Here is a 16,503-nt window from a genome sequence, read left to right on the forward strand (position 1 = left end):
AAACTCTTGCTACTTTGGAACATACGTTTTACTGCCTGTCCTTTCTGAATGTTGTGTGAAAAAGCACATGTATCTGAGCTTTGAAGAGTTTGTAAGAGGTTTTAACTTACCAAACATGTGGTCCCTTTCTATGCTAAGGGAAGCAGGAAGCAACTTATATTTCAAAGCTCTAACAGTCTATATTCCTGCATTGTATTTTGCTGCATATTTTGTGATTTCAAATCTCCGCTAGGGCTCTCTCACCAAAGAGCAGTTGCCCCAAACCTGGATCTTAATCATCCAAGGAATTATCCTTTTTAATTTTACCTAGGATTTTTCACCAAAATACTAAAAACCAATAAAAAGCTTGCTGGATCGTGCCAGTGGCTTATCTAGTTGATGACTCCCATTCCTCCTGCAGTTTCTAGCAACTGGTATTCAGAGGTATATTTCTTCATGTAGGTATTTTGGCATTTATTTATAGACAGCTTTCAAGTGCGTGCATTGTAATCCTTACGACAACCTTGCAAAAGAAGGTTGCCATTATTAGCCTAATGCTGGAGACTGGAGAGGGGGAAGAAAGTGGACTGAGTCTTAGTTTGCCATATAGCAGGTTCATTACAGGAAAGGGAACTTCCTGGTTCATAAGAGTCACTCAGCCAATATGCAACACCAGGTTTTAAACTGAATGTTCTTCTTATACTATGATGAGTGGGAAATCATTGCTTCTGCTAAACTCTTACCTGCCATGACAGATGCAAACAGCTGCTGAGGATCAAAAGGACATTTCAGTCTGCCAGACTCCAAGTTGTGAGCATCAAATCTGAATGCCACATCCTGCGTATAAAGGATATGTTCATTAGTCCAGGAGCGGTCTGATTTCTAACGTAAAAGTCCATATAGGAAAAGGCAGCAAACTGAATTATACGGCTCAGATTTTCTTTGCCGTTTTCTATGGAAATAGAAATAGAAATAGAATAGAAATATCTTTATTGTCATTGCCCCCTCTCAGGGACAACGAAATTACTTGACTGCTCCATAAAAACACTAATTAAATGGCTGCCTAATATTGCCCTTTCATGTGCAGATTTCTGTTCTTGTCTCTGAAAAGCAAAGCATTAAACTGGTGGTGCTGTATATCTTACAAGTCAGCCTAGTTTGGGCAAGGGGAGAGCTCTGTCAAGCTGCGTAGCAATCGGATGCTCAGCAAAGTCACTTCCGCACTAAGGAGTAGGTGGGGTTGCGGGTTTCATGGCCCCTCCACAAATGTGGTGGCCCCGTGTGATTGGGGTATTCCTGGCTGCATCACCCCCTAGCCGGCCAATCGGCTGGCTCAGGGGCGGGGCCTGCCCTATAAAGGCAGGACGCAGCCTGGGGATCTCCCTCTTTGCCACCCACCAGCTGTTCTTGCTTTTCCCACCCTCCCGCCCTTATAGGTTTTCTTATTGACCTTGCTATGGACCGTGGTTGGTTGCCATTGAGGGCCTGGTAGGAATTTTTCCACTTGGCAAATTGGCACCAGCCACGTGGTTTTCGCCTACCTCGTAGAAAATCGCCACAACTTCCTGGGTAGGCACTGGTGGTTAGGCATTGATTTAGTTCTGTAGATGGAAGAGGGGACGTAGTGCCATCACCTGCCCTGCTAAAGGATTCGGGGGAGGGTGGCCCTGTCCGAAGCCTAGGGAGGTTAGGGCCTAAGACATGCCCCCTATCGGTGACCCCCGGGGGGGGGGGTTCCTAGTTGATGTGCATCAGCAGGACTCCCCCTACTGGTGGTTAACCCTTCCCAGACTTCAAGCAGATGGGCTGGAGTCGGATATAGTCGGTTAGGACCAATGCCTAAGCCAATACCGCTCATCACCTGTAACCAATAAGGTTGTGGACTTTTTTTAGCCCATAAACCTTAATAATTGTGTCGTGTGCCATTATTTCCACCTGGGGGGGGGTTGGGAACTTGCCACGCAATAGCTCTGCTAATTCACAGTACAAGGTTTACACCCTGCTCAATGGAGCCACAGCCGGTCACAACATATATGTGTATTGACATAAAGGCAAAGGCAGGAACAGCGTAACAGGACAACTCACATATAAGTTTCCCCACAACTTTACAGCTGAACTGACAGGCTGGTCTTGTACTTTCCACCCCCTTCAACTCAACTGCATGACTACTACTCTTTCCTCCTGCAGTGAGGCAAAGTGAAGGAGCCATCCCACCAGCCACAGAAGTGAAAGGACCGCCCATCCCTCCATTTGCAGCAGGCTGGAGAATGGTGAGCCCGATCCTCTGACTTTGTGCTGGGATCCAAGGTAGGGAAGGAGGGAAGGGCACCACCTCTTCCTGGACCCATGCAAAACAACAAGACATTCTCTACAGCTGTCTTTGGTTGGAGAAGGTGGTAGCTGCTGCAGGAGAAGGAAAGGCAGAGTCTCTGGAGAATGGAGGTGTTGGTTCTTAGGGAGAAGACTTGACACCTGAACTCAGACTTCATATCTGCCGGATCAGCTGTGAATTGAGGCTACTCCTTTTCTTCACAACTCTCTTCACCTGAACGGGGCCAAGAGACTGCTCTGAAAGACTAACATGCTATAATGAAAGACTAACAGGATAATGAACTCTTCAAACCTTTTACATGCAAGAAAGCCTGATTAAAAATGTGTGGGATGACTGGTGAATGATAACATAACCTTGCAAGGCCAAAACCTGAAGGGTTTTGGGTGTCCTGGAGGGCAAGGGAGTTGGTGGCAATAGCAACATGGAACTGCCATGTATACCTGTTAAGATCAGCTGCAGGGAGGAAGAGCCAGGGATAGCTGCACTCTTCCTACCCACTTTGTAAGCTCCCCGGGGGCCTCTGGCTAGAACTCTAGTCTGATTCAGCTGGGTAGGTCTCACATCTGCAAGTTTTACGATAACCAAAGGCACAGCCATCTTGCTTCCATGAAATTAGACTTGGCATCGGCTGCAATGGCAGAAGGCCTAGATTTTTTTAATCTCCTTGTGCTGAACTCTCTGACCCTTCTGGAGAGAGCCTTGCATAGTTTGAAACCAGGTTGTAAGCCATCTGATCACCAGCCAGACATTTATCTTTCTACAGAATGGCCCAGGACGGCAGGTAGCTGGCAGGTCTCAAAGGCTGACCAGCAGGCATGAAAAGCTCATTAGAGGAAGGAAGAACATCTTGAGATTTTTGCTTCCACAACAGGAGATTAGAGTCTCAATTCGCAACAAATCGCAAGTGTGTTGTTTGATAATTACAAAGATTAGGATAATGGTCATCTGGCCCTTTGAAGCTACAGAATTAGATAGAAAGAACTTGGCACCACAGCACAGCTTGGCTTTTGTATAGAGGAAGCCTACACTCAGCTATGGGGCTCTTGCAAGATAAATTCCTTCTCTCCCACTTTCTCCCCTTTTGTTTTTGTCTCGGTGGGGTGCTGACTATGTGTCTGAGTCATTCCCACCATCAGAGGCAGCCTTCATTTATCTATCTATCTTTTTATTTACACATTAAGAGCTTTCAGAATCTGCCCTTCAGCTAAAGGTCCCGAGGCGGAGGACCGTAAACATTCAAAATTAAGCATTAGCAACATGATGCGAAAGCAGAAACAAAATACAACACCCTTTCATTAAATGTGCAATCAATCTCAAAACAAAAACCACACAATGGCGGAGAACTCTCAGTCCCCAGCACACCTAATGGAGGCATAATACGCCTTGCCATTCCTTTACTTAATATGATTATTGCTCAATTTCTGTAGCATCCGCATATAACGTACTTTGGAATGCTCAATGTATCCTCTAACAAGCTCTGGGCCACATTCAGCTAAAGAGTTGTGCCAGTGGGAGCTAGTGCAATGAGCCCCAAAAGTGCAGCAAGACTCCCTCTCCCCAACGGAACAATCAACACAAGACTGGCTTCCACTCTAAGGATGGAGAGAGGTCCAGAGAGAAACATGTTTTAGCAGGGACTTGGAATGGAGTTGCCAATATCCAAATCCAGCTCTCTAGCCTGCCCATTTAACTGCCCTTTCTCTGGCTACCATTCCCTGCTGGGGAAGGTCACGCAAGCCATATGGGTTCAATGGGCCCATTGCACCATTAATCACCCAGAAAAGCCAGCCTGTGCAGAATGATATTAATCACCTTGTTTGAGCGCAGAGGTTTGCTAACGTGCAATATGCACACATCAAAAATGTGAGAACATGAGTTCTTACACAACTGGCAAAAACTTAACATTGCCCCATTGTTTGTATAAAGGGCTGTCAGATCATTTTTTATATGGCCATAGACTGTATTTTCAAGGGAATGATGGATGCGAGGGAAAGTTAGAGCCATTCCTTGTCATGCACCATTTGGGAGTGGATTAAATTACCTCTTTGTGTGTTCCAAGCTCTATGTAGCCACAGACCGGGTGGAAAGCTCCCGTACCGCAGACATAAACATGGGTCCTGTTGTAAGGCTGTAGGACTCTGATGAAGTTGGCACATTCTGTCTATTGTGGAAAGAAGGGCAGAAATTATTCATCATCATTAGCTATGCAATATTCCATTCCATTCCATTATACTTCATGATACTTCAGGCCAATATACTTCATGATGCCGAGGAAGGTTTGAAACAACTTGGAGAAATGTCTGGCAGAAAGCCGGCAAACAGGGTTTATTGTTTTAAAACTAAACATTGCATAACACCCAGCTTTCACACCAAACCATGGTTAAGGAAGCTGAACTGTGGCTTGGCGTCTGAATTGACAAACCATGATTTGTGATTGGGGAGTATACCAGAATCACAAATCATCGCCTGAAGTGGGTTTGCAAACCGTAGTTTGAGCTAAATATAGTCTAGTGAGACATCCAAACCAATAAATTACTGCATTACTTGATGGAAGCAATGGATTTGCAGAGATGGAGCGGGAAGAGAAAACCAATGAACAGCTCAGAACAATTGTTTGAGCACTGCACATCTAAAAGCTCAAACCATGGAATCATGGATTGGGTTCTAAATTTTTAGTGCCCGTGCTGGCTCCAGGTTTCAGGGGAAATAGATGCTGCCTTGTTCCAAGTCATTAGCTCAGCATTGTCTTTGCCAGGCATTGGCAAACTCGGCTCTCTAGATGTTTTGGGACTACAATTCCCATCATCCCTGACCACTGGTCCTGTTAGCTGGGGATGATGGGAGTTGTAGTCCCAAAACAGCTGGAGGGCCGAGTTTGCCGATGCTTGGTCTATACTGACAGCATTTCAGACAAAGGATATTCTCAGCCCTACCTAGAGATAATGGGGATGGAGGTTAGGACCTCTTCCCTTGGGCAAGTGTGGTTTATTTATAACCTAGTCCAGGCATAGGCAAACTCCGGCCCTCCAAATGTTTGGGACTACAATTCCCATCATCCCTAGCTAACAGGACTAGTGGTCAGGGATGATGGGAATTGTAGTCCCAAACATCTGGAGGGCTGGAGTTTCCCTATGCCTGACCTAGTCCATCTCCTTTGATCTCAGGGCAGGGCAGATAATTCCCATAATGCATACATAGTGATCTATAATGTCATAATTATATACAAGAAATGTCCTCAGTGGGTCCCCCTCCCTGAGTGAGTCCATCTCCTCCTCGCTGAGGTCTCCACTGGCCATTTATGGGTCCTCTCTCTCTCTCTTCCCAGTATTCACAGCCACCCAGAAGCAAGTGGAAACTGCTGCTCTGGTGCCTCACTCTTGCCACAGCTTGCAACCTCAGAGAAGACCAGTAATCAGGCAGAGATGTCAATGAGGCTCTGGGGATCAACGGTGTGCCCCCCAAAGGACGTGGTCCTCAGCAGCTGCCCAACAAAGTCTCCCATTGACTCTAGCCCAATGGTTTGGTATGATGTCCAAACTAAGCTACTGGGGAAGAAAATGGTCTGGTTTGGACAGGTGGGGAGAAATGGAGAAATTAAGAACAGTTGTGCCCAGAGGATTTGGGGGCTTTAGCTCAGCACAGTGTTTGTCTGGCATTCAGGAGATCCATTGTTCAATTCTCATCTTCTTTATTGAAGCAACTCAAGGAAGAACACGTTTATCTGTCTGCGACTTCTGACTGTTAGAGACCACAGCACTGGGCTTGAGGGACCAATTGTCTTCTCCTGCATAAGCCAGCATCATGGGTTGGTTAAATCATAATAATATTCTGCCATCAACTAATTACTGTAATATTAATGCACAAGTCTGCTTTTGTTAATATGCTGTGCTCAAGCTGTGCTCTGCACGTTCCTAGCAGAAACTGGCTTTTTCCACAGGCATAAATGAAAATGGAGTAAATCCACATAATTTACAACTCAAACGCACTTCAAAGGGCTTATGCTGAATGATGGAAACCTACAAGCTCTGTTCTGTAATGAATACTCCCCCTTCAATAGGGAGCATTGCCACAGTTCCACTTCAGTCAACGTTGTCCTTGAAGTGCCTTTATTATGCCTTGTTGTGATGGATCAGAGCATCTATTATGAAATACGCATTCAAAAAAGAGAATGGAAGGAAACCCTGCCTTACCAAGGCTTGACTCTTGTGCATCAATCACTCTATATCAGTTGGCCTCACTTTCTTAACATCCCATCACACTTGAACATGACTAAGGAACTAGAGTTGAGCAGAGGTTTGGGGTCCCGTCCCCCCGCCTTTATCAAAAAATAATAATTGAAGGAGGCAGTGGGGTAAAAGGGAGGATGAAAAAAAGAAACCATTTTGGAGTGAGGTATATATAGATCCCAGAGGGTGATAAACAACTGGTGACTTTTTACTTGATTCCTTTTTTAGAATTATCATCTATGCCGGGACTACAATTCCCATCATCCCTGACCACTGGCCCTGTTAGCTAGGGATGATGGGAATTGTAGTCCCAAACATCTGGAGGGCCGGAGTTTGCCTATGCCTGATTTATGCTGCCACTTTCACCAACAAAAATACAACTGGTGACCCACTGGGTTGCCCATCTTCTCGATGTGTCTCTATCTGAAGGTCACGGTGTCAGGGTGTAGGATTGCTCCACAGGGAGTGTTGGCATTAAAGATGGTGACTCCACCACCTTTCTCTTCCAAACAATGCCTCACATTGCATTCAGTGGGGTTTAACTGGGGACAAGACTGCAGCCGAAACCAACAAACAGATTTTAAACAGTGCCCACACAACTGAAGGCAGTTTCCATCTGCATGTATTGTACTTACCTGTGCATCTTTCCCAGCTAGTTTGCATAAATCCACCTTGTCCTTTGTTGCTGGCCAATATATCTGCAATCAATTTAGAACAGGTGTTTTAGTATCGGAAGATTTCACAATTTATATAGGTAAGGGTTTTGGTGTTGTTGTTGTTTTGCATATCTGCATTCCTGTTCTTCCTTCAAGGAACTCACAGAAAGGTTGGGGGGGGGGAATCATGTCCAGAACTCCCTCCTTGCAGGCACAGATCTCCATGTAGAAAGGCATTCACATTAAGCTGAGCAGATACTCTTTCCCCCACTTTGCAACTGGCCTTGTAACTCATGCAAAGCAGCACGAAGGATGTGACCCATCCTTCTTGTTCTTCTCAGGGTCGTGTCCCATAAGGAGCTCACAAATGCAGCTGACTTCAGGACCCTCTTTTTACTTCCCCCAATGCAGGTGAAACAAAATCTCTTGTTTGAGGCAGCACAGTGAATCTGTTCTTGAAATCTAATTCCAGTAATTTTCCATAAGCCATATTTGGAGGAAAATACAGATTACACTGACCTCACCTCTCTAGCTCACTACTGGGGTGATGTTAATGCTTCAAAAGCTCTTACTAAGAATTTTTTTTATATAATGCTCAGATCAGAAAGGGGTCTTTCCAAATGTCAAAACATACAAGAACATTCTTTAGCTTGATTCTTTAAAAGGATTTAATAGCAGTGCAGTGATAACTGATTATTCAGTAGATAATGTATATTGGTATTAGCTAATGTCCAGTATCATGGGAATCATCCATTAGTATTCTCCCAGCATGACCACTTGGAAGAACATCTAAACTGACTACTTAGAGAAACCTAATCCATGCCAAATAAACAATTAATCTACATTTTTTGCAGCAATCTCACATATTGGAGTCTTTTAACTGCTTTAAACCTTCGACTGAAACTAGAAGCACATTAACAGTGTAATCAGAAATGGGATTCAGAGGAGGAGAAAGGCATCAAATCTATGACCACATACCGTATTTTTCGCTCTATAAGACACACTTTTTTCCTCCTAAAAAGTAAGGGGAAATGTGTGTGCGTCTTATGGAGCGAATGCAGGCTGCGCAGCTATTGCTGAAGCCAGCAGAGCAAGAGGGAGAGCTGCGCAGCACCTCTTGCTGTGATGCCTTCACAGTGATGCACGATGAGGGACGGAAGGGAGCTCTTACGGAGCCCCTGCCGTCCCTCATTCTGCTTTGCTGGGAAGCCAGCAGACCAAGAGGCGCTGCACAGCTCTCCCTCTTGCTCTGCTGGCTTCAGCAGAGCAGCGCAGCGCCTCTTCAGTAAAGCGGGAGGAGGAAAGGAAGGGGCTCCGTAAGGGCTCCCTTCCTTTCCTCCTCTCGCTTCGCTGAAGAGTGTCGCTTCGTCTCACCTGCCTCCTCCGATCCCCCCAGCAGGGACAACGCTGCTAAGCGGCCAGCAGATCCAGCTTCCCCAAAGAGGCGGATGGACCAGAGGCTCCTTAGCCTGATCTTCCCTCCTCCTTCCTCTTCAACAATATTAGATTCCTCCTCTAAAAACTAGGTGCGTCTTATGGTCGGGTGCATCTTATACAGCGAAAAATACAGTATATTTGAAAGAGGTCTCCATGTGTGTTCGGAGTGGGGAAGTCTCATAACTTCTTATTGCTCTAGCTTCAGGCTGCTGTTGTAAAGCGGCCAAGAATCATGCCTCTTAGGAGAGCTGCAGGGTTTGGATCCCAAAGATCCTAAACTGCGCCCACCCTGCCCCCAAATGCCCCATTTCAGGATTTTCTGCTTGCTACCAGTGATGGAAAAACCAGCAGCAGTAGCTTTCTGTCTGCCTTGGGCAAAGCTGGACAGAACCCCCATAACTGCTGGTGCTTTTTTCTGCCAGCAGAGATCACTGGAGAGACAAGTATATGCAATGCCAATCTCCTCCACCCATCACCATTGGGGTTTAAGATTGCACTATATTGTATAAGGCCACATCCTGCAGACACAAATCTAATTAAAGTCAAAGGGACCTATAGCCGAGTAGACATTTATAGGTTTCCAGTGTTAATCAGTGAGATTTGATTATTCTTTTAAATTCTGTGTAGGGAGCCAGGGAAAGCACCTCACAAGCATTTGACACCATAACATTGTTTTGTACTTTTCTAAACTACTAGGTGGGACGCGGGTGGCGCTGTGGTCTAAACCACAGAGCCTAGGGCTTGCCGATCGGAAGGTCAGTGGTTCGAATCCCCACGACGGGGTGAGCTCCCGTTGCTTAGTCCGAACTCCTGCCAACCAAGCAGTTTGAAAGCACGTCAAAGTGCAAGGAGATAAATAGGTACCACTCTGGCGGGAAGGTAAATGGCATTTCCGTGCACTGCTCTGGTTCACCAGAAGCGGCTTAGTTATGCTGGCCACATGACCTGGAAAAACTGTCTGCGGACAAATGCCGGCTCCCTCAGCCAATAAAGCGAGATGAGCACCGCAACCCCAGAGTCGTTTGCGACTGGACTTAATGGTCAGGGGTCCCCTTACCTTTACAAACTACTAGGACTTTATATAATCCCTATTAAATTGTTGCATGAAGAAAATTTTAGAGATTGTTCTGAAAAACGCTTCCTTGCCAGCAGCACAGCTCCGAAGAAGTTACATAATATTCTTGTTTAAAGCACAATTTCCTGTCCCCAAACAAACGTTTCCGACCCACAATGCTCCAAAGAGCAATACTTTGTGATGTATCCTCTCTCTGTCTGTGTCAGGTGGGAGGCCTAAACAGCTGATGCACAAGAGGGTTCTGGGGAAATGTCTCCTCCATTTATCTCTGTGGCCAGATGTGGCTGAGGCTCTTGGAACACACAGAGCCTGAGCATTGGCAGCTGGTCAAAAGTTTGTTGCTCCTTGATAGCACACTCATTACAGCAGAAGTCATGGGCGGATCCCGCAAACAGTTCCACAGCAATAATCAGAACGCCTCCTATCCTTGCTTAGCCTCCTGAGCAGTGCGGTGTCTCATGCAACTATCTCAAGATAAATATTTCAAATGCTCTTATTATTACTATTTTCACATGATACTTAGGAAATATCCTAACCATGCTCCGCCATGTCATTGTGGTAATGTCATTAACTTTGGGGAGCAATTTTGTGGGTAAGCTAGAAGCTACACAGCCCACGATACGGATAGGGGGAAACCACCTCAGGCACGGACCATATTTGTCCTTTTTAAATTGCTCTTAAAAGCACAGCATTTCAATATTGTACAATAAATGGTGTTGGTTTAGACACCGGCTTGGCCAACACTTTTCCGGGCAAACCCTCTAATTGCCTCTATGTGCATGCCTATTTCCAATAGAAACAGAAGACTCTGTATAATTCAGATTTATTTGCAGGGACTTAAACAATAAAAACACGCTTATTTGTTCAGCAGACCTAATTCCCACTTCGGATCACGGGATCCATCTTAAATATCATATGGCAGCGTTTCCAAGTCATTTAACACTCGTATCATTTGCAGGAAGGCATTTAATATTCCAATTTACTGCTTTGGCCCCCAGAGGCTACCTGTAACGGAACGTATTTTGTCAGATGACTCTGAATTCCGAGGCACACAAAGGACACGCTTGAAGCCCACACAGCTCCCCGTGTGTGCGGAGGAAAGCCTGGAGCAAGGCCGGGTGGCACCCAGCCAAGGCAAACCGCGGTCAGTCTAAACACAGCGCAGCACAAACACCACATTCTGACACTTATTTGCTACTGGGGAGTACCTTTCAAGCGCTCAAGTCTTTCAAGTGAGTTTGATATACACCAAGCCCAGCAGGAATGGTACATGTATCGTGACCAGGGGTGCAACTACAAAGAGCAATTAAAGAGGAAGGCGGACAGGCAGAGATTCCTTCGAGACCGTCGTTCCAAAAGCCAGACCTATAAATCTGTCCTGGGGGACTTAAATAGGTAGGGTGGCTGCCAAAAGACCGGGGCACCCACAGATCCCGCGGGGATCGCTAGGGAGGCAAAGGAGCTCAGAATAGCAGTTTACCTTTTATAGTAATTAAAATATGCTGCTCCGTAGCGATGGCCCATAATGATAAGCCTGGGAGAGAAGCTTATCAGAAACAGGCAGACTCTTCTGCAAAACCGTAAACAGAACCTGCAATTTCTCCCTGCGCGTCACTAACCACAGCCCAAGGAGGACCAGGGGCTGCCAAAGCTGATCGGAGGATATGCTCCTATGTTTGTTTACTCACTCGAAAAAGCGGCAGGCGTTTGTGCAGAAGGAAAAGCCACAGGAATGAAATTAGTGTTCCTCTTCAGCAGCTTTGACATGTAATGCGGAGCATCGTTCTTACAGCATTTACAGTGTTCCAAATGTTTTGCTATAGAGGCTGTGGTTCAAATCTCACCTCTGCCATGAGCTAGAGGTTCACTAGGTGCAGGGCTGCTTCTGAGAACATCGGCCATGAACCTTCTTTTGTGATGCAAAGTATCATGCCATGACACCAATTCCCAGCCCTGCAAACACTGCAGCTGGTGAAGTGATTTAGGACTGAGGAACTATGAGCAGGATGGCCTCCTGTCCCATGTACTGCTAGACACTATAGGGCAAGAGAGACCCTCGGATCAACCGTCCCTTTTTTGGCGGGAAACTCCCTTATCCCAGCGCCGTGTCCCGTTGCTGTCCCTTATTGATGATGTCCCTTAAATTTCCTGGGTTTCATACTCGCCCAGCTCGGGAGGGAAGCAGCGGCTAGGAGTCCTCCGCCACAAGAGCTGCCACATCTCCATCTCTCCCTTTTCCCCCTCAGGGGCACGTCGTAAGAAGACGGGTGGCGGTGGGTGGGCAGGCAGCCCCTCTTTTGTGAGACTTCCGCCGCGCTGCCAGGGGAAGTCAGAGGCGGCAGCGGTAGCTGAGGAGGCGGCCTGAGGGAGGAGGAAGAGGAGGGGATGGGGCAGCGCTTCAGTGGCCCGGCTGCTGCAGTGCCGCAACCCCCTCATGCTGGGTTCGCGGGCGGCGTGGGTCTCTCTCCCTCCCACTCTCGGGCAGGGAAGGGCCAATGAACATGCTGCTTAGCATCCCCTCCAACCAGTGCAGCATCTTAATGTAGTGATTTCCCCCTCTGCATCCCTTTCATAACTCTATTTTTATAAATCATTTGTCCATCCATAGTTTACATTTTTACTACAAGTTTTCTGTCAATCCTACCAACGTATGTAACTCTTGACAATAGCTTTTCAACTAAATTATAAACTTTCCCCATTCTTTATTAAAGAGGTCCTCTTCCTGGTTTCTAATTCTGCCTGTAAGCTTTGCCATCCGTTTTGTCTGCCCCTCTTCTTTGGTGGGAGTTGTAGACCCTTAGGATCATCTAGTCCAACCCCCTGCAAAACACAGTCAGTGGCAGCCAAAGCAGCCTGGCTCCATCAGTACCGGATTTCTGCATGAGCTAAGCCAAAATCCCTTATTTTGGCTTCTGATCCCTTATTTTCGAGGCTGCTGGTCCCTTATTTTCAAATCTGCAAGTTGACAGCTATGCCTCGGATATTGTAGGATTCCAGCTCCCATCATCCCTGGCAAGATCTGGAGGGCCACAAAGGATGGGATAAGCTTCAGAACTGCTGCTTTGGACCAGTAGCTGTGATGCGTGGACCCTCACCAAACCCACATGTAGAGCACATGGCTTTACCCAAAGAATCCTGGGAACTGTAGTTTGCTAAGGGTGCTGGGGATTGTGGCCCTGCTACACTTCCCAGGATTCTTTCAGGGAAGTCATATGCTTTGAATGTGTAATGAATATGTGGTGTGGATCTGCCCAATAACTGCTATGTTATTTAGTTCTAGCCTTAACCAGAGATGCTGACTTCTCTGTCTCTGCTGAGCCACAATATAGAGAAAATAATGCAGATTCACCTTACAGGATCATTGTGAAAATACGGAGGAAGTTTGTACTCTCACTTCACTCACTCTAAAAGTGCAGTGCTAAGCAAGAACAAAGAGGTACATAAGCAAACTGCACTGGCTTGGATGGTCAACAGCTTCAGCCATGGGAAAACTAGGCTGCCTGTAGATTAATTTATTGGAAGTCCAGCCTTAGTGGGTGATTTAAATCCTCTTTCCCACCTCCCATCAAATAACTTAACATCCATTGTCTGGGATAGCCATCAATACATGAACCAATATGCTTTTGAATTATTATGCTTGTGGAAAAAGTAGAAATCGATGACAGAGGGACAAAAAAAAATATTTTAATTACATCAAAATATAATTATAGTCTCAGTTATTGCAATGTAATATATTCAAATCAAAAGTTTTCTCACGCAAGCATCTGGTTCCCATATTGCACGGTTTCAGGCTGTTGACAGCTATGTAAGGAGATTGCCATCACCACAGATACCCCTGAGTTCAGTTTTCTGTTAGGCATTGTTGAGAAAGTTGCGTCTCATCAGAGCGTTACGGCTTTTGTACGTACGGAACATTATTCAAGCTTCTAAGATTAAGGCTGCAATGATATGCATGGGAGAAAATCCTACCGCTCTCAATGGGACCTACCTCTGAGTTGACATGCATACGATTGTGCTGCAAGGCTGTGATCCTCTACACACTTAAGCCCCATTAAATGGAATGGGATGCATCTCTGAGTCAACCTGCACAGGCTGGGGAGGGGGGTTGGCAATCACTTGGGGCTGAGCTCCTCGGGGTTTGGAACAGGACCTGATGCTTCTATTATGACAAATGGTATTCAGTGGACACCTAATGGTGGAGGGGAAAATCTACATGAACATTAGAGCCAGAGATGAAAAGCATCCACTGTTCCCTTATATTGAGGGAAGAGATCACATTGAAAGGGACCAAAAATGTAATTAATCCTCAATGTACAGCTCTCAATAAGATTTATTTGCCTTCTGTGACTTCATCAATTGCTGATTGGCTAGGATACTCTATGTGGTCAAACTAAGAAGCGTTGCCTTCACTCTAAATGCCTTCAGTGTTGTCTGCATGTTGATAAATATGAATGTTCCTTATGTGTCCTCCTTACAGAGGGCACATGTTGTGGTGAGATCAACATGTTGCAGGGTCGTTTGGACAGCCACAAAGCCCAATTGGTGTTCCCTCATTGCTGGGTTCAATTTGGCCAATGGGAAAGAAGGCAAACAGTTCAAGGGACCTATTTATACCCATGCACGCGTCGTAGAACTTCCTCTTTTCGCTTGTGCATCAGAACACCTGCCCACCTCCCCCTATATTTAGGGTTTTTTCAGCAATTGACCTTGCTATGCCGCCATGTGTCGTCTGTCGTTGGGACAGGGGCATGGTAGGAATTTCCCCACTTGGCTGATTGGCTGTTGCCATTTGGGTTTCGCCTGCAAATCATCACAACTTGTAAGATTGCGGATAGGAACTGGTTCAAGGTGGATAGGGATGCGGAGCTGGGCCAATCCCTATGTGAAGGGTATTCCGTTAAAGGACTCCAGGGACTCAGATTAGTTTGGTCAACCCCCGAAAAGGGGTTGTGCCCGTGCCTGAGTCCAGGGGAGCATCTGGGGAGTGGACAGAGTCTGTTCCCAGGCTTTTCACCTACCTCAGGTGTTCACCCTTGGCTGACCTATGATAGAGCTCTGGATCAGTGCTACCTGCAAGGGTTCAAGGAGCTAGTTGAACCAGAGCCTATGCAACCACTCACTTTTCTGTAATAAAAAAAGTTGTGGCCTAAATTCTGCCAAAAACCAAAACTAAAATTTGAGTCAAATGTGTCTTTATTTATTGGGGAGGACTCAGGATCTGAACATGCAACTGATTTGATCACTCTATGAAGGAGTGGGGAAACTCTAATCGATTAGGAATATTACACTGGGGATATTTGCAAATTCTGCATGTGTGCCTGTGTGCTTGTGTATGAATTTTATCACAAAGTGGAAAAAAAAACATATCACAAAATGTGTATTTAAATAGTATTTTAGCTCAATGCACGCATTTCTAACTATATCTTATTTGAAAATGTGTCTTGTGGAAGACTGAATGCAAGATACAACATCTGCACATGTATTCATCTTGCAAGACAACACTTCATGGTTGCTAAAAAATTTTAAAATTTCTCAATAAAGTTTTTTTTTAAAAAAAGCACCTTATAAATGTAAAAGTACCTTTCGCTTTGTTTTTTTAAAAATGAGAACTGTGTAAAATCTAAAGGATAATTGTGTTCCAATCTACTCATGAATCTGGGAGGTGAGACTGAGGCCACTCTGCCTTGGAACTCACAGAAATATTATTCCACAAACACCCTTATAAAGTAAGGTACTTGTGCAAACCAGGGTTTTCAATTTGGGCCAAAGGGAAGCAATGGTCTAAGAGTATCTTTTAAATATATTCCAGCTTCTGCTATATGAAAGGTTATGCTTCAGGAGCCTTAGTTTTGATTATTGACTGTGGGAGGTTCATTAAAAACTTTGAGAAGACTGAGCTCTGGGAATAGACGATGCGGGAAACACTCCCAGGCTGTGAGCATGAACGCACACATGTTGGCAATGTTTCTAAATTGTTTCTGTAAAACTCTGAGAGCCTATTGTAGAGGGTCAAACTTTTTGGCTGAAAAAACCTGCACAATAGGTATAATTGAGATGAGAACTTGGGCTAAGTGAAGACTGCCTTTGCTTGGACGTGGTAGTCATAACACAAGATGGAAGAAGAGATGTTGCCATTTGCTTACATTTCAGCTAGATGGGGGCAGAAGTCCAATCGATATTTGTCATGTTATATTACTGTACAAGAGGCCATGCGTGCTGACAAATCCAGTTTATTAAAAGCAAACCACGTTAACAGTGGGAGGGGAAGCTATTAAATCCTTGTGATGGTGCATGACAAACAATGTTCGCTCTTTGTCCAACGAAAGCAGGAACAGAGTGGCTAAAAATGAATTTATCAGCTGAAACGAACACACATATATCCTCTTATAAACTGACCTTCTTTACATTTTTGTTTAAATCAACCAGGCTGAGCAGAAAAATGTGGTCCTTAGCGCCGAGAAGCAGCCGGCCCCTTTCCTCGTCGAGTAGCACAGTTCGGAAGTCCAGCCCCTCCGCCGAGCCCAGGAATGGAACACAGCTGTTAGAAAGCAGCAAGTCTGTGAGAGAACGAAGAAAACCTTTATCACCAAAAATGTATACACACGGCTCATTGGTGTCTTCTGTAAATATATGCACCCAACACGCTCTTCACTGGTTAAGATAACAGGAGCATGCAACATTTCTTGCTATAGGACAGTGGGGAGGAGGGTAGCACACCAGAGCTGTGTGTGTCTTTTCCTCCATCTGGGGCTCCTGAACTAAGTTCAAGGTGATGAACAGCCTTTTACCAGTGGGCTT

The 16,503-nt window shown here is 45.5% G+C and overlaps 1 protein-coding gene across 1 annotated transcript in view; it reads right to left on the reverse strand.

Annotated features, from left to right (window-relative positions):
• The window catches only part of SEMA3D (semaphorin 3D), a 192,611-nt gene that overhangs the window by 103,712 nt on the left and 72,396 nt on the right, over positions 1 to 16,503 (reverse strand). Inside the window, exons 3-6 of the mRNA XM_053387700.1 lie at positions 16,102 to 16,262; positions 7,173 to 7,235; positions 4,353 to 4,472; positions 723 to 816 (exon numbers count right to left, since the gene is read on the reverse strand). Of these exons, the coding sequence (XP_053243675.1) occupies positions 723 to 816; positions 4,353 to 4,472; positions 7,173 to 7,235; positions 16,102 to 16,262 (438 nt within the window). The remainder of the gene's footprint in view (positions 1 to 722; positions 817 to 4,352; positions 4,473 to 7,172; positions 7,236 to 16,101; positions 16,263 to 16,503) is intronic.

This window comes from Podarcis raffonei, chromosome 5 (genome assembly GCF_027172205.1).
Source record: "Podarcis raffonei isolate rPodRaf1 chromosome 5, rPodRaf1.pri, whole genome shotgun sequence".
Classification (NCBI taxonomy): domain Eukaryota; kingdom Metazoa; phylum Chordata; class Lepidosauria; order Squamata; family Lacertidae; genus Podarcis; species Podarcis raffonei.